Source organism: Triplophysa dalaica, chromosome 12 (genome assembly GCF_015846415.1).
Source record: "Triplophysa dalaica isolate WHDGS20190420 chromosome 12, ASM1584641v1, whole genome shotgun sequence".
Taxonomy (NCBI): Eukaryota; Metazoa; Chordata; class Actinopteri; order Cypriniformes; family Nemacheilidae; genus Triplophysa; species Triplophysa dalaica.
In genome coordinates this window covers 11,775,333-11,798,812 of record NC_079553.1, presented here as the reverse complement: position 1 = coordinate 11,798,812, position 23,480 = coordinate 11,775,333, and the positions used below count along the sequence as shown (strand labels likewise).

The window sequence follows — 23,480 nt, the reverse complement described above, 5'->3', positions numbered from 1 at the left end:
TAATGAATGTTAGAGGGTTTTTAAAAGCAAGTGTTTAAATGTGTTACATTTTTGGACCCTTGAGCATAAAAATGATCTCTTTTTCTATTATCATAATTTTACAAATCATTGAAACAGTAGTAAAACATCACCTGAATCCATCTTAATATAGCAATTCCACACAAAATAGTTCATCTCGGTGTGAATCTGTCTAAAGGAAATGGAAAGACACTTCACAAATTCAAAACTAGAGAGGGAAAGTGGAACACCAACACTTTTAAAGCTGTTAAAAATTCAACTGATGTTTCAGTTTTTTTCTCCTTAAAAACTAAAAAGTGTGAAGATATTTAATAATAAAAATAAAATAAACGCAATGATGGTTGAACATTTGCAAATATCACAATTTGCAATCTAGTATTTGTTGTAATCTTGAATTAAATTGGTCTATTTAGAAAACTAATCTGAAAGACTAAAGCAAGACCGTCATTACATGTCTGCAATCACATTTTTAAAACGTGTAATGAAAAATGTGTGTTAAAATGTATTTAATGAGAATTATCAGAATAAAGATTAATATTAATATAATTTTTAAATGGAATAGATTATAACTAATGACACTTTTATGGGATCTATAAAGATACAGTATATATATAAATCATAATGAATGGTCAGTAAACAAAGAACGAAACAAATCATAACCGTTACAAAGTCTGGAATGGTGAACCAGTGTTTGCTCATCTGTCCCTCCCACTGAAAGTCCAATCAATAATATTTATGTTTTTCAGGTTTTATTTGAGGCCTCTTCTGCAAAACATCACAACACAAAACATAACAGGGAATTTTACTTCAAAACAATAATAGTTTTGTAAACCATATGTGATAAATTAAAGCTAACACCATAGCAGAAAGCTCCCTGGAACTTTAAAAGAAAAATGCAAAGGGACTTCAAAAACTCCTGCAAACAAACATTTGGAAAATTGTTTAAAGATTTTTACAAAGTAGATGAAATGCATTAAGACAAAATGCAGTTGTCAATCTAATTCTCTAAATAGCAAAATGTATAGGCTACTAACATTATAGATTTTTAGAACCTTTAGCATAAACATTGCCAAATATTTAACTTTCCAATTAAAACGTTTGACTTGACTTTGAATGCATATGGATGTTGAAATGGATATTACTCACACTTCAGGTGTGAATCACCCAATTTAAGTTATACAAGAAACACACATGTAGCTTAAACTCTCTGAAGGGAATGGTGAGATGGAGAACATGGAAAAACAGGTTCTTCTGAGATCCAAGTGGTATTAATGACAGATAAGGATTACATGTGCCAGAACAAGCCTCACTGGGATTGTGGATGTGTCAAAATAGCTGACCATATTTAAGTTAATGCAATAATTGTATTAAGTCTCCATCTTCAATGCCTTTGAATAAAAAAACGAATGCCTGATATCCTTTATAATCCGTTTCAACAGCAATAAAAGGTTCATCAGCACTATCAACCACATTCTACTAATTATAGCAGTTATGGCATTATACAAACCAGGATCAAGACAAAACGTTCAAATATATCCTCAGACAAAAAATACTTTAGGATGCCCCCTTAAATTAAATGCTCGCACCAAAAGCATTACCATAATTGAAAAGAACATTTGTGGAAATATAATTCACACTCAGACTGCATACTTAACCTCATTTTGTGTTCTTGTGAGAGTAACAAAAATATATTCTTATATGTCTTCTTCAGCAGGTTAATAGAACATATAGACCCTGATTGCATATGTCATTTGTAATTGATCATTTCAAACAGCGACCAAACAAATGTGTGTCAGTGTGTGGCGAGCGCCTGGATGTCTGTGTCAGAGCCGAACAGCTCTTTGTATAGCGGAGGGAAGAGGGAATGTACAGTGAGCGGGAAAAGTTGACGGAACCATCGCAGTTTCTCAATATGCAGCATGCAGAGAGACTTCAGAAGCGGCAACCTCTGATACAGCTGCAATCACATAAAAACGCATCAATAATCACATCCGTCTCATTCATATACACTTAAAAATGACACAAATGTTAACTTTACACGGTTTCATAAAATTAAGCTGTTTGCTTTTTCTCTTTTACCTTATGCAGCAAAGTTTCTTGATTGTCCCTGTGCAAGATTTGACTGAGAGCAAGTTCCACATCTCTCCGTGCTCTCTGCACTTTCTCTCTGTTTTCCAGAGCCGGCCGATCTTCACAAAAAAAGATGAAGAGATTAAGGCCATGCTCCCAGAATTTTCGAAGTAATGTGACATTATGACTGGCACTTACCTGCATTGAGGAGGACCAGAGCGCTAAACACTGCCATCTGCTGTTCTGTCAGTCTCAGCATACAAAGATTGTGAGCAAAGTCAAACACAGCCGCTATTAGATCATTACAAGCTGAATAACACACAAAACACACAAGAAACACTGTCAAATAACATAATCACATTCAGAAAAAAATACATTTAAAGGATTACTATAAAATAAACACGACTAATGCATGCTGTTAAACACAATTTATACAATGCTGTTGATAGTTTTTATTTCGTTTTAGTTTTGTAAATGTTGACAAAAACTGATTTACAATAGAAGTTTATGGGCAACTATTGGAAGGGTCTATATTAGGAATCTCACAACATCAGATTTCCCCCCAAAAATTATAAAATTAAATAAAAACATGATCACAATAATATCACAAAATATGTTTTTTTTTTAATTAAATTAATTTTGAATTAATTGTTTATTGTTTGTGTCGTCTCTTTTTTGCTCACTGAATCACACTTATATACAGGAAAAGTTTAAGCTGCAGAGATTGAGAGTTTGCAACCATAATGGCTCTTAAGGCAAAACTTTAAATAGGTGCTAAATTATTTACAATATGACGTAATAGAGTAAAATGAACACAATATCACAGTTATTGTCAATATCGGCATCCATTATAACCGGAAATATTCCTTTAACTCACCGAGAGATTTGAAAAGTTCTGTTCCGGCAAATTTTCCATCGAAGAATACCATGTTGTTTTCTGTATTAAACATCCGACTCATCCGCACCAAAACCACTTCCATAGATCCTGATAAAGACGGAGGCAAAGGCACCCACGAACAAGAAAGAATAGAGAAAAATGCATCAAATTATAGGAGGACTGAGAATGAGAGAAAGGCAGAAATAAATTTGTCATGACATTGTTATGAAATGATAGAGAGTTGTCCCTCACCACTCTTAAGCAAAGCGATTTGATCATTCTGACAGAGCTGACGAAAACCTGGGATACGCTTGGCAAATTCCACCACATACTGAACGGCATCTGTCAATCGCACCGCACAATGTTGCCACATCTCATCCATGGACTAAAGGAAGTCAGATAAGAACTTTCGACATTAAAGGAGGCTAAGAATGTTGCTGATGTCACAGTATTAAACATGGTCGCCACACATTTACAATGATGTTAATTGCAATTTGAAGTAGAGAAGTTGTACCTTGCTCTGGTGAGCATGGATCTCCTCTCTGCTAAAAACCTTCCATCTGAGAGCCTGCAGCTCCTCCGGACGGTACTGAGTCGTCTCTCTGTGGGAACGTACAATACTCGCACAGAGCTCATCTGCCAAGACACAAACATCCAAGAAACATGAAACTACGAAGCCCAAATGCCAGTTTGCTAATTCTATCCTGATCTATATTATTATAACAGCTTTAGAACCTCACCTATGTGCAGAGAGGTCGGGTAGGAAAAGAACGAGGTCTCCGGGTCAAAAGGTCGAAATCCCATTTCACTGCTTGGCACGTTCAAGATGGCTTCCGGTGTAGATCTCGTGGAGTCAAACCCTGCAGGAAAGTCAGAATGGGATTGAATGACACGATAAATCAGGAACAAAAAAAATCAGCATTAAATAAAATATGACGTACCTCTCTCAGCTGTTAAGTTAATGCTCTCCACCCTCCTGTGTGGGGAGACTCTATAGGCCAGACCCTGAACCTGGGCCTCGCTCACACGACAATCCAGGTAAGGTAAGGATGCTGGGCAGCCTGGCAGTTCTGGCTCGACAGAATATGGGTAGCCCGAGGGGTGAGACGGAATGAGATGCGATGACTGTTCTCTGTGCTCTTTGCCGGGCCGGTAGGCTTGGAGATGTTGAGACTCTTGAACGGAGGTGGCCTGAAGACGTTGTTGCTGTCTGTGTCTCTCAACTTCTGCAAACAGCGAGTCTCTTTGACGCTTGGACATGCGGCCAAACTTTACAGCTGAGGAGAGGGATAACATATCACAACAATTACACAGTGTCATATCATTTCTTTAATATATTCCACATGCTTTGAGCTGGTCTCACCGTCACGGCTCATGCCCTGAGCGACACATTTCTTGAGTCGGCAGCTCTGGCAGCGGTTGCGGCTGGCGCGGTCGATGGGGCAGTTACTCTGTCTGGAGCAGGAGTATTGCACACTGGATGACTGACTTCTGCGAAAGAAACCCTGTGCAGACAAAATGAGAACAGACCTGTCTGTTAAAACGTTGTAATGCGTTGATCTGATATCAATAAAGTCATTTTTATACAACACTTACCTTGCAGCCTTCACAAGTTATAACTCCATAATGAACACCTGATGACTTATCTCCACAGATTTTACATGGGATCACCTCTATCTGAGCTGTAGACATACACAAACAATAACAATGCAGCACATAGGTTAAAAATGATACCATTGGTTTTAGATCATGATTTAAAGGAATCAAACCATTCAATTTCGGATCATAAATACGGCCAGCAGAGGGCAGTATAGCTCAGATGCTTTTACATTAAAAACCTCTTAAATCAATCTGCTATCAAACATAACCAAATAGACTGCTTTACATTCATCTATCAAATAAATATATATGGTATGTGACGGTGTACATGCTTTTATAAAAGGTGTGTTTAATCCATTTTTTTATCAATTCGTGTTGGATGAATGCATCGATTAAAATGGACACATGAAATCATTTCGGTGGTAAACACCCGGAATTTGCAGTTAGATATTTACAGCACATATTAAAGTACATATACACAGAGGTATAGATATACAAACATGCAGAAACACAAACACACATTGGTTTTATAACAGACCAAAGATAATCCACATTAAGAAATCTTAATCTAATGCTATCAGAGAGAGGGAGAGAGAAGAATGAATGACCTAAACATTTTGGACGTCATAATCTAATATTTTTGTGAAACCAAAGACTTGCCCCCTACATGCACAGTCAAAATTGCAAAAATGCATAGCTGCACACCTAAAGACAGAGGAAGAATGTCACTATATTTATACTCTAGTTTATTGCTTGATCTGGAAGTAACAAAACTGGATGTGTGTGTATTGCTGTTTGTGTGTGACAGTAAAAAGAACTTCATTATTTCCTGGAATCCAGCAATGTGCTTGTGGCTAAGTGATGTGGTTACTTTGTCCAGTACCGAGGAACCTGCACCCCGCTCCCCAAACACACGTGCACACACGCAAACACACACACTTACATGTATTTATACTTATATGTATTGAATAATGCAGTCTCTAAAATGTAACTGACACGACGGTAGTGTAAAAGTTGATCAGATATTGCAAGGGAAAAGAACTTGGGATAACAATGGCTAGTAAAAATGTTGTAGACCCGCTCTTATTTTGTGCTTTTCTTTCACTGAAAAATGTTTTTAATCCTGGGTAAATGTAATCCTGTATTATTTTCAGGCTGAAAACCAGACATCAAACAAACACAGGTACCTTTTTTGCAGCGGTGAGTAATTTTACCAAACACTGTGGTGACCACCTGTTAAACTTCTGAAGAGTGACATTTAACAAGATATGCCATAGCTCATAAGCAACAACACAGACTTGGATTTATGCTTTTGGGACCTTGCATCATTTTTAATATTGTTGCATGTGTTGCATATGATGCATCGCATTAGATAGTAAATGCACATCTGAAATTCAGTGTAATCTCACATTTAAATTTGATTCTGGAAGATTCTGTGTCCATAAACTAAGCATTCATCAGTCTGGTTTCTAAGCATGATGCAGTAATTCAAGAGGTGTAGTTCTGGTAGAGTGTCTGTGTTGTGATGGAACAATCATAATTAGATTCATAATTCACAAAGAAAAGGTGAACTGAGGTAAGGTGGGACATGAATCTGTCTGAATCAACCTGACCTTCTCAAATCAATAATTAAAGTTCTTTTGATGATTTTTCCCACCCACCCCATCAAAGCCCATGAAGTGGGTGAATCAAAGAAGGGCATTTATTCTAACAAAAACATCAACGTCAAGACAAATGAGAAGAGGGAGATTCACAAAGAGTGCCAGAGACTGGGGAAATATCTAAGCTCAAGAAGGTGGATGAAGGTGTCAACCTCAAGAGTCTTTTAAGTGGTTTACTTACTTCTCTTTCACTTTGACTTTCCCTCTATCATGCATTATCTTGCTCTTTCATTCCCTCTCTCTATCTCGCTCACAAAGGATGCGACTGCCAGTAATACACTCTTTCATCTGCGTTTGTACTGCCAGGAATGTTTACCCGCCACTTCTTCACACCCCTCTAGTTCTCTTCTTCTCTTTTCCCAATCCTGCCATCTACCAAAGGATCCATGGCGGAAATATTAATCTAATACATCAGTCCATTAAATACGTCACTCAATGCACCTCGAGGTTTCAACAGGGAAAAAATGATGGCTCTGAACTTGCTCTGTAGACTTTGATGTTTGCTTTTGTGCCGTCGCAGGACCCTTCACAAGGACGAAGAGAATTTTGGATTCCTCTGCACTATACCTCAAATGACAGATAGAAATTTCAACCTAACCAGCAAGAAACATATTAAAACAATAAACCTAATTCTTTTAAATAGTATAACTAAGGCAACATCTGTGGTTTTACTTTATCTGAAAAAAAGGTGAACATAAGGCTTTCATGTCAGTTTTATAAAAGTATCGTAATTGGCTGGTCAAGATGACATGAAATCGGTAGTCAGTACCAGCTGCAAAAATCCTGATCATGGATTTACCCATTGGATTTGAATTGGATTGCATTTTATAATTTGTTGATGCATTTTTTAAATGACAGTCTAAGATGTTTCTCCTAAAATGATTAATAAAAAAAATATCAATAATTTTCATATTATATAGCATTGCTCAGATAAGGTGATCTTAAAATAATTTAAATTTCAGGTTTCACACATTGATGAGACATTCTTAAATATATATTTTTTGAAAATATATGTATATATATTTTAATACATTAAAAGCTTGTCTTTCTCAGCATAAAATATGAAAAGCAGCAGGAGTCATCTCCATTTTCACTCCATTGAAACCCATTTCTGTCTAAGAGAAGCAAACATATAAACAATAGAAATATCATAGTTAAGTATTTCATTTAAAATACCTTTTTTGCCTCCTGAATGTATCAGCCAGAAAGAATCATAAAAATTAAATATTCATAATAAATTATTCATTACATTATTATATCTTATGAACTTTTATGAATTATTCTATCTTGACTTAATAATTAAAGGTTTATATTAATATTATTTATTTTTAATTCAAACTATTATTAATTTATGTGATATATAGACATACATTAATATATTTATGTAAAAAGGATGTGTGTGCAAAGGAATAGTATCAAGTGTGTTTCTGTGTCACTGTGTGTTTATGTCACTGTGTCAAACGTGAGGTGTATTTTGATTTGGGGCAGTAAAGGAAACACTTTGCAACAGTTTTTGAAGGAGCTATGTTGGTCCCTATGTTGTAGGTAAATGTGTCTCAAGAGTCTGGAAGTGTGTGTCAATGTATAGTGACACAATGATGCGATGCAGATGCAGATTGTCGTGTCGTGTGGACATTCGACCACTCGAATGTGGTATGTGCTCTACATCACTGACTGCCAGTTGCCACCCGCATCAAGTTTACATCTCTGATACTGGCCTTCAGAACGATAACAGCAAATTCGCCCCTTTACCTTAACTCACTAACTCACTACTCCAGGTCTACAGTCATCTTCGGTCTGAAAATGAGCGACACCTGGTTATTTCTTCTCAATAAAGCACCAAATCGCTTGCAAAAACTTTTACTCATTCGGTTCCCCTGTGGTGGAATGAACTGCCTGCCTCCACCCGAACTGCAGCATCCTTCATAAACTCATAAAAAAACAGCTCAAAACATACCTGTCCCGCATTTATTTGACTAACCAATACCTGTCTATGTATTATGTCTAAAATATATATATATATCTGTTCATTCCCTCCCTTGCGTGCTCCAGCTTTAATCTTCCTAGTAGTATGGCCTTGTAAACTAACGGTACTGTTTAGAGTGATGACAAAATGTTATATGCTCTCCTAGTTCTGATAAAAGTATCCTCCAAATGAATAAATGTAAATTACTTGTCCAGAACCAGTTGTTGTCAGTCATCCTGACTAAGATTTTTTTTTTACTTTGTTTAAAGTTTGCAACTGTCACCTGCAATTGAGAATATCACTGCTGCGCTGAAGACAGTATATGGAAATGGTGACAAAAAGTTTGCTACGTAAGAAAAGACATCTTAAGGATCTATGTGTATTAATAGTGTTGTTATGTACATATTTGAAAACAAATATATATGACGAAACGGGGGTATAACGTTGAGCTATCACATCTTTACAAAGATTTTGATTGTTTAGCAGTCTCGGTATAGGTGGGAATTGAAAAGTGTGCCTGCATGGTTTCATTGGCTTGAAAAAAATGATGATTTCAGTCATGATAACCTGCATAATAAACATGTTGTAGATTTTCAATACAAAAAAGATTAGTGGAAAATACTTTTTTAAATTGGAAATGATAATGTTGAATTCAAATTTCATAATATAATAGGACCCATGTTACACATGTTGAACATCTCCATAAGGGGTTCCTTTAGCAACGGGGCCACTCTCATTGATTTATTTTTTGTCATATAGACAAAAGCCTCTGCCTCTTATTGTATTTTTCTAAAACCACATGGTGATAAAGAGCAAAAATTCTGTCTTCCTCTTCACTGCTAGCTCTCTTTAACCACATGCTGATACTGACAAAAAGGCTCTCATTTTTTCTCCTTTCATTCTCTATCACTCCATCTTAAGTGCAGAAAAAGTGAAGAAATATATAGCAAACCAAAAAGGGTAAGAACCCTGCGAAATTTTCTGTGAGAACGTTTGCAGTCTAATTTAATAGTCCGTTTCATCAGAATTAAAACCCAAAATGCAGAATTTAAGCCCATAGGTACTTACCACAGCTATTGATCATAACCTATCCATAAAAATATTGATGCCAACGGGAAGAAAGGATCAAAAAGTTGCCTGTCAAAAGGAGGACTATTTTGCATAATGTGATTGTGAGAGGGTTCTAGTTGTCTTTGTGTGATTGCATCTTCCATTACAGTAGTTTCCAGAAATGAAGATATTATCTTACCTACAAATCATTGCACCAATCATTGGCTGATTTGAGCTGTGATATGTCGTAAATGATGTAATACTGCAACTTCAGTATTTAGGTCTTACGAATGCACAATTCACAGCAAAGGGTTCTTCCTCTAGTTCCACAATTAAACAAAAGTAATGTCAGACGTCTAGCTCTCTAAAACAATCATTAGAATTATCAATGTTTCATGAACATCTTGGTTTGTACAGACAACAAACTAGACAAACTAAAGACATGATTCGGATTCTGACTAAAGGGTCACTTTCAAAATGAACCACCATATTTTTGTTTGCGCTGTTTGTGATTATTTTAGTGTTTTAGTATCAAGTTTTAAAATATGTGATTATGTGACGTTATTGGAAAGAAAACTGGAGAAACCAAGAGACCAAAGTTATTCAACTCTTTTCTGTTAACTGATCTTTACACAGACAATATGTAAATGAAATAAATGTTGTACAACATTAAGATACATAAAGTTTGCAGATATACCTTAAATAACTTTTTGCTAACAAGTACGTTTTTCATTTAATAGTAATCGATAATAATAGCTGCAATACAACTATGTTCAATTTTACACAGTGACAAACAGACCGAGCAGAAAAAGCACAGATGAGATTTTCAAATTATATTTAGATTTTTATGCATATACATAAATGGTATTAAATGGAAAGCAAATGGTAACTTTTGCTTAAGTGTTCTGCAAATAAAAAGTAAACAAGCCTAATCAAAAGTCAATGTTAGCTATTAGACTTCAATATGAACATTCAGAAAATTTTATCTCTAGAATCTACTTCCATTTTTAACCCAAAATTTGAATTCTGTCATAAATTACTTACTATCTAGTCCACAAACCTGTATACATTTCTTTGTTTGGTTGAACGCAAAGAAAGACATTTGGGACAGTGTAAGCAACTGGCATCAGGAAAAATTATAATGGTAGGCAAAGGTGCTCGAGAACTGTTTACTTTCCTAAAATCCTCTCTTTTCTGTTAGATAGAAAAAAAATCAATGATGTCCCAGACATATCAGTTACAACTTCTTCCAAATATCTTTCTCTGTGTTCAACAGAACAAAGGAATGTATACAGGCAGGAACAACTTGAGGGTGAGTAAATCATGACTTATTTTTGAATGAAATGACCCTTTGAAGTACTCAAATAATTATCTATCTTTGTTCCATCTTAAGAGCAATTATAGCAGAAATGACTTGATAAAATCCCCTGAGCACCCGGATTCTAAAAACTCTATAACAGCATTTTGCACTGTAAACTAGCGAAAAACCTCAAGGTTCCACTAACGGAAATCCTCGATATGCACAAATGTCTTCTGTGACAGGACAAAAAGAAGAGACGAACCTAGAGAAAGAACAAATGAGAGACAGACTAATAAAAAACAAGAGTCAACGACTTTTAAAAAAACAAAACAGATAGACAAATGTAGGCTACATGAGATGAGAAAATCTCTACTTTAAACTTATTTATTTGATTACTGTGGATGTATTGTATTGAAAAGTGTTGTAACTATGTGTTTTAATAATCATTTATGTGTCTCTATTGAACTTTATTTAGTTTGTACTCCCAAAATTGTAACATGTTCGTCTATAACTAATTAAAACTTTAGTAAATGAAGTCAAATAAATTTGTATATTTTGTCAAACGATTGTGAAACTTTTAACAGCAGAAACTTCAGCTAAGCTCAAGAAAATAGTAATTAGACCAAATGCGTAAAATATTGGATGATCCTAGCAAAATATATAAACATAAAAGTCAGTACGAAATATGAAATACTGATTAAAGAATTTACCAGAAAAGTTCTCTCACAGAAAAAAAGGCCACAGAACGGATAAAGCACAGATGAGAGATTTGTGCTGAGAATTCCGGTCACAAACACAATATTCTCTCTTTTTCTAATTTAGTTTTAGGTTTAGATGATACATACTGAATAAAAAAGACGATGGATTATATTAAACCTTTTTGAATGGATTTCTTTTGAGTAAATGTGTGAAGAAAATCTCTTTGATTTTCATGGGGTTGGAGGCTAAAGGTTTAAATCACGATTTCAATATCTTTGAAGATTAAAACATTTTTAAGAACAAAAGTGAGAATAGGTGTGAACCCCCCTCCACACTCAAACACAAGTAAAAAGAGGTAGAAATATCAGTGAGTAAAACAACACATTCAAACATTCAGTTTCATAAGCATGACAGATCAAACAGATCAATATTTTTAGTTTTAAGAATCTTTACAAATAAATATATATATAATTGTAATTTTTTACATTTTTACTTAAGAAAAGCATCACTTCTTTTATTGAGTTTACAAGTAATTTGTTGTTTATTGATGCAACTTCTATTTGGTAACAAAGGAGGGAAACAACACCAGCGTGTAGGTGATGGAAAATAGCATCAAACAAAAAACACTGCACGCACACCTGTGCACATATACACACACATGTGTGTGCATATATACACACAGACTCACACACAGGGACTGAAGGGGTGACCACAGAGCAGAACAGTCGTGCAGCTGGCGAAGCATTCAATGGCAGTATATTCAAAAAGTGTGTGTGTGTTTTTGCGCAGTTAGAATCTAGTGCAACAGTGCAAAATGTTGCTCCATGCATATTTTCTTAATATGTAAACCAGAAGTCTTCAAGTCCAGCAGTTTTCTTTCTTATTCCGTTCAATGGACGCACATCATTTCAGATCAGATTTCAAAGAATGTCTTCCTGTCCCTTTCGTTCTCATACAGTGTGAGAAATAAAGCTCAGCTTCTTTCAGTCCTACGCTTACAAACAGATCTAGATGAAGGAAAAGATCCCTAGATCTTTCAGACCTGTTTATACATTAATAACAGGACTATACAGAAATGTGGGCTACAACACACAAAAAGTACAATCAGCACAATTGGCGGAAAGGGTGGGTACCTTCAATAGTATAGCTAATTTATTGGGTCTTGAAAAAGCACATTTAACTTAATTCCAATCTAATTCCCAACAAAAACATTTAAGCACTTTTCTGACCCATTTATAACCCTTGTACTAAAGGAGACTTTTACTTAAATTTATAAAACAGCAAAACATGTAGACCTGCAAATGCGCACGGAACAGGAAACAAATTGCTCATGGCAATCAATACAAGTGACAAAGTTAAAAAACACTCATCTTAATGGGGTCATAACAACTAGTCATTTACCGAAAAAGGCTCCTTTAGCTAGGGTCTGGACAACAGCGAGAGCTGCAGCGCAGACCAGCATCAGATAATGCAAGATGATAAGATGCAACACCACAGTTGACTTCAGCAAGTCCTGCTTGAATTGTAGCAATTTGACGAACAGATATTTAACCGCATACATTATGTGGGCAGCTATGGAAAATTCAGTTTAGGGGACTGTACAAAAATGTGATTGAGAGTCATTTCTGAAAACAATGTCCATTACGACATGCCTCGCAACCAAAAGTCACCTGAAGCTTGTTGGGGTCCTCACTTGTGTCTCTGTGTTTCAGGATAAATTAGCAGAGGAAGATCAATTTAAGTTTTTGGTTTCCTGTGTGCTTTTCTGTTTTGCAGTTCTTATGAAAACACTGACTCAGATTTGAAAATGCTTTGTGGAGAAGGGTTTTGAAAGTAAGATCTTATCTTGCAGAGTTTGTTTAATTATGGAGGTAATCTTGCATGCGATACACACTTTATCAGGACTCGCTTCGTCGTATCTACTGCTTGTGGTGCTGATCAGGACAGCCACAACGTACTAGATAAACTAATAATCAATTAATCTGCCCAGTTAACAATATTGTGGCTTCAGCTTGGTTTTGCAAAGTATGACAATGAGTCGTCACACTTTCTAAACCTTTACGGTAATGCGATGTTACTAACATGTCTAATACCTTGACTACCTCTCCAGATAAACTCTCATAGTTTGTATTGTTATAAATATGTCCTAAATTTGTTTTAAAAAGCTCTCTTTTTGTTGGAAACGTTGTGGAAAAACTGACATTTATAAGATTATTAATTTAGAATAGAAGGAGTTACAAACATTATGTTACGAAAGAAGTTTTTTAGTTAAGCGTCAAATTAGGAACACACTTTAATCAAAAATAGCTTCAATTTGTTTTATTTGTTTTACCACCATGTGGCATATTTTGTACTAAAAAACTGTAGAAAGTGTAGAGTCACTCCCACATCGCACTTCTCCACTGTCTAAAAACTATTGTAATGGCATTAAAATAGAAAAAGGAGAGCAAGAGCAAATTTGAAAAATGAAATTTAGAATAAAGTAGCTGAAACATTAAATTTAACTAGAAATAAACTAGAAATATTTGCTAAGAAGTTGGTTTGATCATTTAATCAACAGATCAACTAAATCATTTTAAACATATTTAAGACATTGCTCAAAAGCGTATAATAAAAACACCTAAATGCTTGGCAAACATTCAGCATTTAAATATTATTTGGCATATTGTCCTATTTTGTTCTATAAGAAGGCATACTGGGAGGCCAAGACAAACTGAGAAACAGAAGTCTTTCCTCAAAAGCAAATCAAAGCAAACAGACGTACATTGCATTCTATATCACTACAAAATCCTGCATACCCAAATGTCAACCCAATTCACTCTGAAAGATGTCCCTGTTAAGGATAATCCACTGGAATTGACTGAAAGGGGTTTAAGAGCAAACAAAGGTCTTGGACCTTTCAGAGACCAGCTAACATGGCGGCTAACATGACCGCTCACAGTTACAAAAAACAAAAACTAGATGGAAAGAAACTCCAAAAGAAGGTCAATCTCTTCTAGATGGATGAAAGCGATTGATGCTTTGTATTGAATTGCGTAATAAAACAGAAAAGCCAAATCTTTGCCGATTTCATTTAACCGTTGCAATGTAAGTTGCACTATGAAAATTACCCTGCTTACAAACAGAACAGACACAAATGTGATGTAAACAAGTATTTGTCACACACCCACATACACACTGATACACAAAAACACTAATACACACACTAGGCCATGCTCAAAGACACAAAACAAGAATGCCTACCTCGCATCATCTTCACAGCATGTGTGAACTGCTGTCGGTTTCTTGTGTAGATATACGTCTAAATAACTTTGATTAACTAATGATTGACAGCTCTAGATGATACTGTCGCCGTCTGGGAGATGACAGCGAGATTATGTGGCTTTCTGTCGTTGTGTGACAGCGAGAGAAAGAGACCATTTGTTTGTGTAGTCTATCTGAGAGTGACAGAAAGGGAGAGGGCCTGTCCCTTTCAAACTAACTGACTGTAGTCAGGTACACCTCTCTCGCTCGCTCTCTCTCTCTCTTTCTGGTGCCCCTACAAAACTTTGTGTGCTATTTCTCTGTCCGTCAATAGGTGGACTAAACTTTCTCTTTCTCTTTCCATTTCAGCAGTGAGCAGCTCATCTCTCTTTTCTAAGCTAGTACTACTTTTCCTACTAACATGCATCTCTTTTTCTTAGTGCTTGGACTAGCAGACATGCGGCTATAAATGACCAGTCAAAAACCATCATGAAAAAACATCACGTCACACTTTCATATGCATTGTTTATGTGAATGTAAGTTTTTATAAAATCATCAGCTAAATAATTCAATGAAAGTATATGTAGCTACATTTGGAGCTTTATGATAAGTAACATTTAGCAGGAGCGTGTAACATTACTGTATTCATGTAATTGAGCTCCTCAAGAAAAGTGGTGTATTTTTCACCTATTATTTAAGATGTTGATCAAAGAGGATGTGATAGTGGTCTGATAGGATGTAATGGTATAAACAACTTGGTTAAGATCGTCATGTGATATTGTTGCCGGAGCATACAAACAAGTCTTGTAATTGCTTTTTATAAATTTGAATCATGATAGCTACGCTCTCCATCCACCCACAATCACACTCTACAAGGCCACAACACAAGCTAACAAAATGGACCTATTCACATATTATTTTCCTTCTCTGTGTTTTGAATTTACAAAGTAAGTTATTAATACAAGACTACAAAAGACGATCTTTGCCCAAACGCTTGTGCTGAATCACATTGGAAGTAGAGAGAGACGAAGATGAAAGAAACACAACACAGGGGTGTAATCAAACCCAAAGGCGGTAAGAGTTTTAAACAGCATCTTTTACAAAAATACTTTCAGATCTTATCATGATACAGATGGAGCACACACCCATAGCTGTGTGCACCTGTGTTTGTGTGTGTGTGTGTGTAAGCATGTTGGGCTATGGTAGCAAACTCATAGGCCATGCTCACATTTAAACTAACAGCTTTTGTGGCTGAAGTTAAAATACATGTGGATACAGGTGCATTGTGTGTGTTTGACATGTGTAATTGAATGTGCCTCCCTGTCTAACCACAAAACAAGGGTTCTCTGATATGCAAAAAACAACAAGATGCATATAGGGTTAAGACATGCCACTTATCGAAACGTGCAAACAGACACTAAAAAGCAGCTATAGTGCTTTATTATACAATGGCGACCAGACAGCCACCTTTCGAAGGCCTGTGTGCATAAATGAAAGATGGTTCATTTGGTACTTACTCAAATGGGATTTCTTGGGACCTGGCGTTCCTAAAAAGAAAAATGAAATAACAGTTAGTTTGTGTCTGTCTTACACACCTACACTAAACAACACCATCACATGGTGCTATGGGCATGAAAGCACAAACACCCATAATTCACAGTTCAATTAAAAAAAGCACCCCCCAACCCCCATCGCAACCCACGCACAAGCACAGACACTAAATCTCCGTTGTCTGACGTTTGACCACACTTTAAGAAAGTTCAGATTTGATGCTGCGCTGGTCGTTTCCGATGGGTATTTTTAGAAGTGTGTCTGTCTAAAGACACATTTCAGGTAAGATAACATCAGGTAAGATCTCTGGGAAGATCATTTGGCCTCTTATTTTCTCACTTTCTCTGTCTGGCTCTCTCTCCGTCCGTCTCTGTCACACTCTCTAACCCCCTTTGAAGGGCTTTGTGGCTTCTCTAAAAAAAGGCACTTTTGCTTAGGTAGCGGAACACACACAAAAAGGTGCGTGGCGGCTTGCAGGCGTACTCGGAAACAAAGGCTCTAAAAGCGACGCATTTCACAACTCTATCTCACGATTTGCCTAATAGTAAAAAAAATGACCAGTGCAGTTTTAGGTCGATGCAGCGTTAAATTCTGCTGATGTTCAAATATGACTGGAATTCACGTAAAAGCACGAAACAGTTATTTGTGTATTTTAATAGGGTGTACATTGTATGAGTGTTAAAGAGCAACGGATGAACCAAAGATTAAGGTGTTCTCTGTGCTATCTGTATTATGAGGGTGATGTAAGGCACAAGGTAACAGATCTAAAAGAAGTTGGATAACGCAGCCAAGCCCTGATTATGCTACTTATCGCTTCATTTTGGCCAACTACCACAGTAACTCGAGCACACAGCTATTCCAGGACCAGAGCAAGACAGAGAAGAAGATACTTAAAGACAACGTTGCGTAAACGTCATTTGAAGTGTGTTTACAAATGGCAAAACATTCTATTACTATGTAACAGTGATGCATTTAATTGGGCAACAAAACACTAATTATAAGTAACTACATACTTTTCCTATTTTTCAATGTCCTTTTTAATGCAGTGCAATTAATGTGCACACCTCGTTTCCATGTGAGAACATTTCATCATTGACGTTAATTGATTCTTTAAATTAATGTTTTTCATGTGGTTTTAAAATAAATACACCTCTGTATATATAGATGGTTTCATCAGACGCACGGCCTGTGTTTTGTTAATCACAGGTTTGTTAATCGGTCTGGCTAGTGGCTATATATTATAACTACTTATATTATAATAAATTTATATTGATATTAATTTGGTAACACTTTACAAAAGGGTGCTATTTTTATTAGTTAATGCATTAGCTAACATGATCTCACCATGATTTACATTGTTTATTAATCTTAGTTCATGTTGATTTCAGCATTTACTAAAACATTTTAAAAATCAAACGTAGTGTCTGTTAACATTAGTAAGTACACCTTGAACTAACTTGAATAATTGTATTGACATTAACAAGGATTCCAAAATGCTGAAAACAAAATCTTTCATAAATAGCTAATGTTAGCTAATGCTTACTACTGTAAACAAATAGCACCTAATTGTAAAGTGTTACCATTCATTCTTTATTGTATAATAATTGTATTAAAGGTCCAGTCAGCAAAATCTTGCGGTAAGGTTGCAAATTGCAACCAACTGCTCACTACACCCCTCCCTTTCGAAACACTATGATAGCTGACAGAACATTGTGAATTACATGCAAGGGGACCCGCGGTATAGATATATAGCTCATTCTAATGGCTGGGATACACTACAAGACATTTAAAAAAAAGATTTTTTTTAACTAGACTAGACATCATACACTTGCAGACTTTTTGAAAGTTTCTGATAGAAACACACTAACTGATAAATTCTGCAGACTTCACAGATTTACAACAACAAGTCCAGACTGAAAATCTGGGCAAAATCTGAGCAAAAGTCTTGTAGTCTTTAGCCTTAAGGTAATAAAACCATAACGCTTCATTGTGTAAGCTCTGTATATACATCTGGAGGCATAGCTATCTATATTATAATGCATTTCTATCAATAGATCATCCCAAAAATTACACACTGGGCCTTTAAATAAACATTTTGTTGGATTTTATTGTATGTTAATTTGACTAAATAAACAATTTGTTGAATGGGTCGTGTAACTTTGTTGCATTTAAGTTTAGCCAAGTAACAGTTCCTCTACTGGTCACCCAAATAATACTGGCTAGACATACTTTTAACTTGCTAGCTAATGTAATTTACTTATTATTTACTTTCCTTGTTATCAGAAATGATCATGGACTCTATTCTTTGCGGATGTGTCCTGGAAGTTCAGTTTGGGCCACAAAAGCATGCACGCGCAGTAACGTTTGTTTATGTTGTTGCTTTGAAACCGTCTTTACGTAGGAGAATGTCCACATATACAGTGTCTATTATAAACTTTACACAGAGAGAAAATTAAAGAAATGAAACATTATAACAACGGTGAATCTGCCCAGAATTGGGCGTTTCTGAAACCAATGAATCCAGACAATAACACCTATTAAAAGAAAGGCTACGATAAGGCCTTTGTCAAATCCCACTCCACCCATGAAAGACAACCTGAGCACACATACGCAAAGAGTGCAATTCAATTACCATCTCTAACAGGACATAGCAGTGGGCAAAAGTTGAAACTCTGATAGCAACATGCCCAAAGAGCAAATGGATGGAAACACAAGCCAGAACAAAGTCTATCATGACCATTCCTATATTTACATTGTGTTTGTCTGGACAGTTCAACCAACACCAGCGTGCGACATCCACCTGGATGATGCAACGGCAGTCTGAAGCACGGATCAACGCAAACAGATCACAAGGGCACATCCTGTGTAAATGCCTTGACCCTTCTTGCAGCAATACCAATTCTCATATGTCTCCCATTCAGGTTTCGAGCAGGCTCAGGGCTGTTCAGCATTAGCGAGTAATCACTTATTATCTGGATGGTGATAAGCTGCTGGCAGCCTGAAGTGAAAGGTGGCATTAGTCCTCTACTGTTACATAACCCGCTACAAGAATTAACAAACTAGTCAAAAACCACCTGTCAAACCAATACCCGACGTTCTTAAGATCCTCGCTACACGATAATGCTTTGAAGTCAATCTGATTTGAATGGACACGTTTAACTGTAAGTGAGAGAAGCACAGACTTGGTTTCTTCAAAGTGAGATTCATTTTGGTTTTTACTTGGCAACCACCGACATTATCGCATGAGCCTCAAAATTGCTTGTAACGCATTTACCACTCATAAACCACTGTGGTAACAGATTCCATATTGTCATTAAGTGTTCCTGTAGTCTGTGGTTTCTCTATGTCCCTTCCCTTGTTCAGTCTTTGAGCTTCACTCCCACCTGAAAATATCCCCTACGTTTTGTCAAACAAAATGTGACCAAATGTCACACTCTCAGTAATAACTGCATTCACACATTCGCTTGGGAAGATCTGAAAATGAAATGCTTTGATGTCTGTGAGAGGTTGGTGTGTGTGAACAGATGCTTCATGCTGTGAGGTAGTGGAGGTGAGCTCCTGAATCTCAAATTAGCCAATCGGCTTCTAGAAATAGATCAGGAATCCAGAAACAATCACAGAGCACTAATCCATCCTTTAATCCAGATTATATCCACTATTACCACACACATAGGTTTTTATTTCTGGCCGAGTGAGATGTGGGGAAGGAAAGAGAGCACGAAAGATAGAAACTGAAAAAAAACACACAAGGAAACAAAGAGATTTGTGACAGAACATTATGACTCTTAGAGTTTGTATGGAAGAAGGAGACATCTAAAGAGTGTGAGCAGGATATTGCGTTCAGGGTTGGAAAATTTTGGAAATGATGAAAAGAAGATGTTCACATTAAGATGATTAAGATACTGACAAAACTTGTTATTCAGTCTGTAAAAACAAAAATCTTGTGTAGGCATTGTTAATTATGGGGTGGTTTCCCGGACAGGAATTAGCTTAAACCAGGGCTAGGCCTTGGTTAAATTAGGATATTTAAAGGAGTAGTTCACAATAAAATTTAAATTTCATGATAATTCGCTCACCTATGAGTGTCAATCAAGCCATCCGTGTGTTTACTTGTTCTGTCGAAAACAAAGTGAAACTTTTGAAGAAAGCTTTCCAGAGTTCTTTTCCATGTAATGCACTTAAACGGGGGACTGTTGACTAAGATTTTTTTCCCAGCTTCAAAAGGCTATAGACGACACCAGTGGATGAATAAGGGTGTTGTCTAGCGAAAAGATTAATGATTTTTCAAGAAAACGAAAAAATGTATATACTTTATAAACATAAATATACAGCTTGCACTGCCTATAATTATTGTATACAGTTTTACCCAGATGAAGGATGCGTTTAAACGTAAATCTGATGACTTCAAGTAATCACAAGCATGTCGCAGGTGCAGCTCTCACTATAAATGGTTTAATAGGACGTACGCACTGGTTCAAAGTTAACTTCTGGTTTGTATTTAAATATAATAGAAAATATATAATTGTAAATTAATTTAAAACTAATCAACAGTACTTGATTCTTTGCGGAGGTCTATCGGAAGTTACATTTGATGAAAAGATGCTCCCAGCAGGAGGAGAGAAGGGATGACACAAGGTTAAGTAAGGGATAATGTACAGGAAGCTGGTTGTTGAGAGGCCGCTCCGCGGCCTATTTGGTTTTATCATATGGAAATAAAAAGTCATATATGTTATTAAAAGACATATTTATTTTTAATTTGTTTAAAAAACATGTGAAAATGAATGGCTGCATCTGGCTTACCATGTGTTAGTAAGTTTTAGTTTAACGAACCAACAAATGTTGCGACTGGCCAATCAGAATCAAGTATTCCAACGAGCCGTGTAATAATGCATTTCTAACACATTTGAATGTGTTTGTTCGCCAGTTATACAATATACATCAAGTCCTATTTTATAAAATCCTATTTAGGACTATGTGAATACTGGAATTAAAAATGATAACAAATTGAGAAATAAAATGTATTTAATTAAGGATTTTAAGCAAATTCAATGCAATACACCTCCATGCCTAATGTCACGTATTTATCTTTGAAAACACACCGTTTTGGCCAAAACTTGTACTACATTTGAAAGGGGTTAATGGTTAACCCACTATCATACTGCTGAACTAACTAACAGCGTACACAGAATTATACTGGACACTGGACAAACGGATCTCTCCAAAAGAATTTCGAAAGAGTCAAAAGTTCACCTTTAGAACAATACTGAATAAGGCTTTAAGAAAAGACATATTGGGTTGCACAATGTTCAAACAAGACACCCTTGCAGGACCTTTGTTTCAGTAACTAAAGTACAGTTATCTCTGTCTTTTCTTGACGACGAATATCACTTTACTTTTTTTCTCTCTGCTCTAAGACACATGTTAATCTCTACGATCCCGTCACACAAATGATAACTCAATTGCTGCTACAATACAAAAATGTAATACAAATTTGAAAAAAGGGTAAAGTGATTTTTTTCAGGGACTTCACAAACTGAATGATCACCATCTATTCCCTACAACTTTCAGTCTTTCCATCACGGTCATGTGTTTGAATTACATTGTTAATTCCTTAAATTTACTATATTCCATCTAAAACATCATTTAATGATTTTTATTTTTATTGTAAGTTCATTTTAATGACCACATATTATTTGGCACACGTTATCAAACATTTGTCCTTTTAACAATAAGAAAACATCTCACTTCACACATTATAATACAAAATGTTTAGACCAATCTTAATGTCATTTATCAACTACCTGTTTCTACATATCCATCCATAATCCATAATCACATCCATCATGCTGTTGAACAAAATTATGAATGTTTAACACACTGCTCCAAAACAAAATTTCACCCAGGCACAGACTAGAACATTTGAAACCTACATTTTACATAGAAAGCTACTGCTCTGTACTGAGAATGACAGAAGTTAACAGTCAAAGTGACAATTATTTAACAAATTGTCACCACTGTGTTCACAAACAGTATCCAGTTTACTCATATGAATGCACAGTGCTGTTGACGGATCATACCCACATTCGCACAGGTACATCTGTAAGACGCTTGCCAAAGATCTGGAGATCTACGGTGTAAAAAGATCTTATAAACGTCTTAGAAAGGGCAGTTCTACATACATTCTAAATCATAAACATGTTACAGGCGTCTTTTATATGTCTATATGGCGTATGACAGCACACGTCTCCGAGACGTATTGCAGATGGGAAAATAATAGAAAATACGTCATGCAGATGAAAACGCAGGCATCTAATAGATGTCTGTCAGATGTAGGTGTGCTATCAGGGTATTGGTAGAAGTCACGGGTGTTGTGGTTTCGCTAGCTCAAGTGCAGTACAGCTGGCACACTGCAGGCACTTCTGTCACATTAGGAGGGTATTTTTAGGATGCCACTGGTCTCATATCCATCCATGTATGTGTGTGCGTGCGTGCGTGCGTGCGTGCGTGTTTGTTGAATGTTTTCATTTTGTGACACTCACACACACCCATATGCCTAGACCACAACCCAATCTGAAAATGACATTTTCCACTAAGCAACATTGAGGTGTTTTATGGGTTAATGAATGACACCCTTACCTCGTTTACTCTGAGTGTTGGCAAGGCTCGGGTCCGGTGATTCGGGTTCGTCATTTTCCATTACTTTTCAAACTGTCAAATTTCTTCGCCAACACACGCACTATTCCTTATGGTTTACTAATGATTAGTGCTGTTTAACCTGAATAACAACAACAAATAACAATCTATTTTGATAACAGCTAACGACTAGGGCGCCGCAAACGTTTTAACAAACACATCGCCATTTTCAATCATTCCTCAAAGTTGTTGCGTTTAGTCAATAAACAAATAAGGTTTATGTCAACACGCCCCTCCGATTTCTTCCTGCAGTCCTTTGAGTGCAACTTGCATGCGTTACTGTCATTTCAATGGTAAATAAAAACTGTTGACCGGCCCCGGAGAGTGAAACGTGCACTTGTTGGATAAACTGACCGAGTGGCCTGTGGCGCGCTCCCGCGCGCTGCCTCTGCTCTGTTCGTGCGCGCTCGAGCTGTCCCGAGCCAGCACCGTGTTATGTCATCAATCATTATGTAATAGACGCGGGAAGCGCGAGAGCTTTTAACACTGAGAGCTGACATTCTTCCGTCTTTAATTTTGTCCGATTCTGTTTATTGTGTATTTTTTATATTATAAACTACAGCAGAAAATTTTCATTATAGTGGAAATGCGAAATATTTTTAGAGAAAAATATTTTTATTTTCTATTCTAAACGCCAACTAATAATCAAGGATACATTGATAATATATTGAAAATATGTAAATTTATTACCAGAGGTTTTTTTTTTAATGAATATGGCTACAAGGCCAGAAGGGCCTATACGCCTGGTGTTAT

General features: G+C 36.3%; 1 protein-coding gene across 1 annotated transcript; it reads right to left on the bottom strand.

Annotated features, from left to right (window-relative positions):
- Window positions 1-750: 750 nt before the first annotated feature.
- rorc (RAR-related orphan receptor C) lies at window positions 751-23,122 on the bottom strand. Its single transcript, XM_056762883.1, has 12 exons — window positions 22,671-23,122; window positions 16,001-16,030; window positions 4,562-4,647; window positions 4,329-4,470; window positions 3,907-4,242; window positions 3,706-3,825; window positions 3,480-3,601; window positions 3,218-3,350; window positions 2,966-3,073; window positions 2,287-2,397; window positions 2,098-2,207; window positions 751-1,975 (listed from the first exon to the last, which is right to left on the bottom strand). The coding sequence occupies exons 1-12, from the start codon at window positions 22,729-22,731 to the stop codon at window positions 1,811-1,813; spliced, it is 1,524 nt and encodes a 507-aa protein (XP_056618861.1). The 5' UTR covers window positions 22,732-23,122; the 3' UTR covers window positions 751-1,810.
- Window positions 23,123-23,480: the final 358 nt, after the last annotated feature.

Coding starts and splice junctions, on each gene's coding strand:
- rorc (XM_056762883.1), bottom strand. CDS start 22,731: ATGGAAAATGACGAACCCGAATCACCGGACCCGAGCCTTGCCAACACT. Junction 3,826..3,906: donor TAACTTAACAGCTGAGAGAG/GTACGTCATATT, acceptor ACTTTCCTGCAG/GGTTTGACTCCACGAGATCT. Junction 2,398..2,965: donor AGAACTTTTCAAATCTCTCG/GTGAGTTAAAGG, acceptor TGTGTTATTCAG/CTTGTAATGATCTAATAGCG.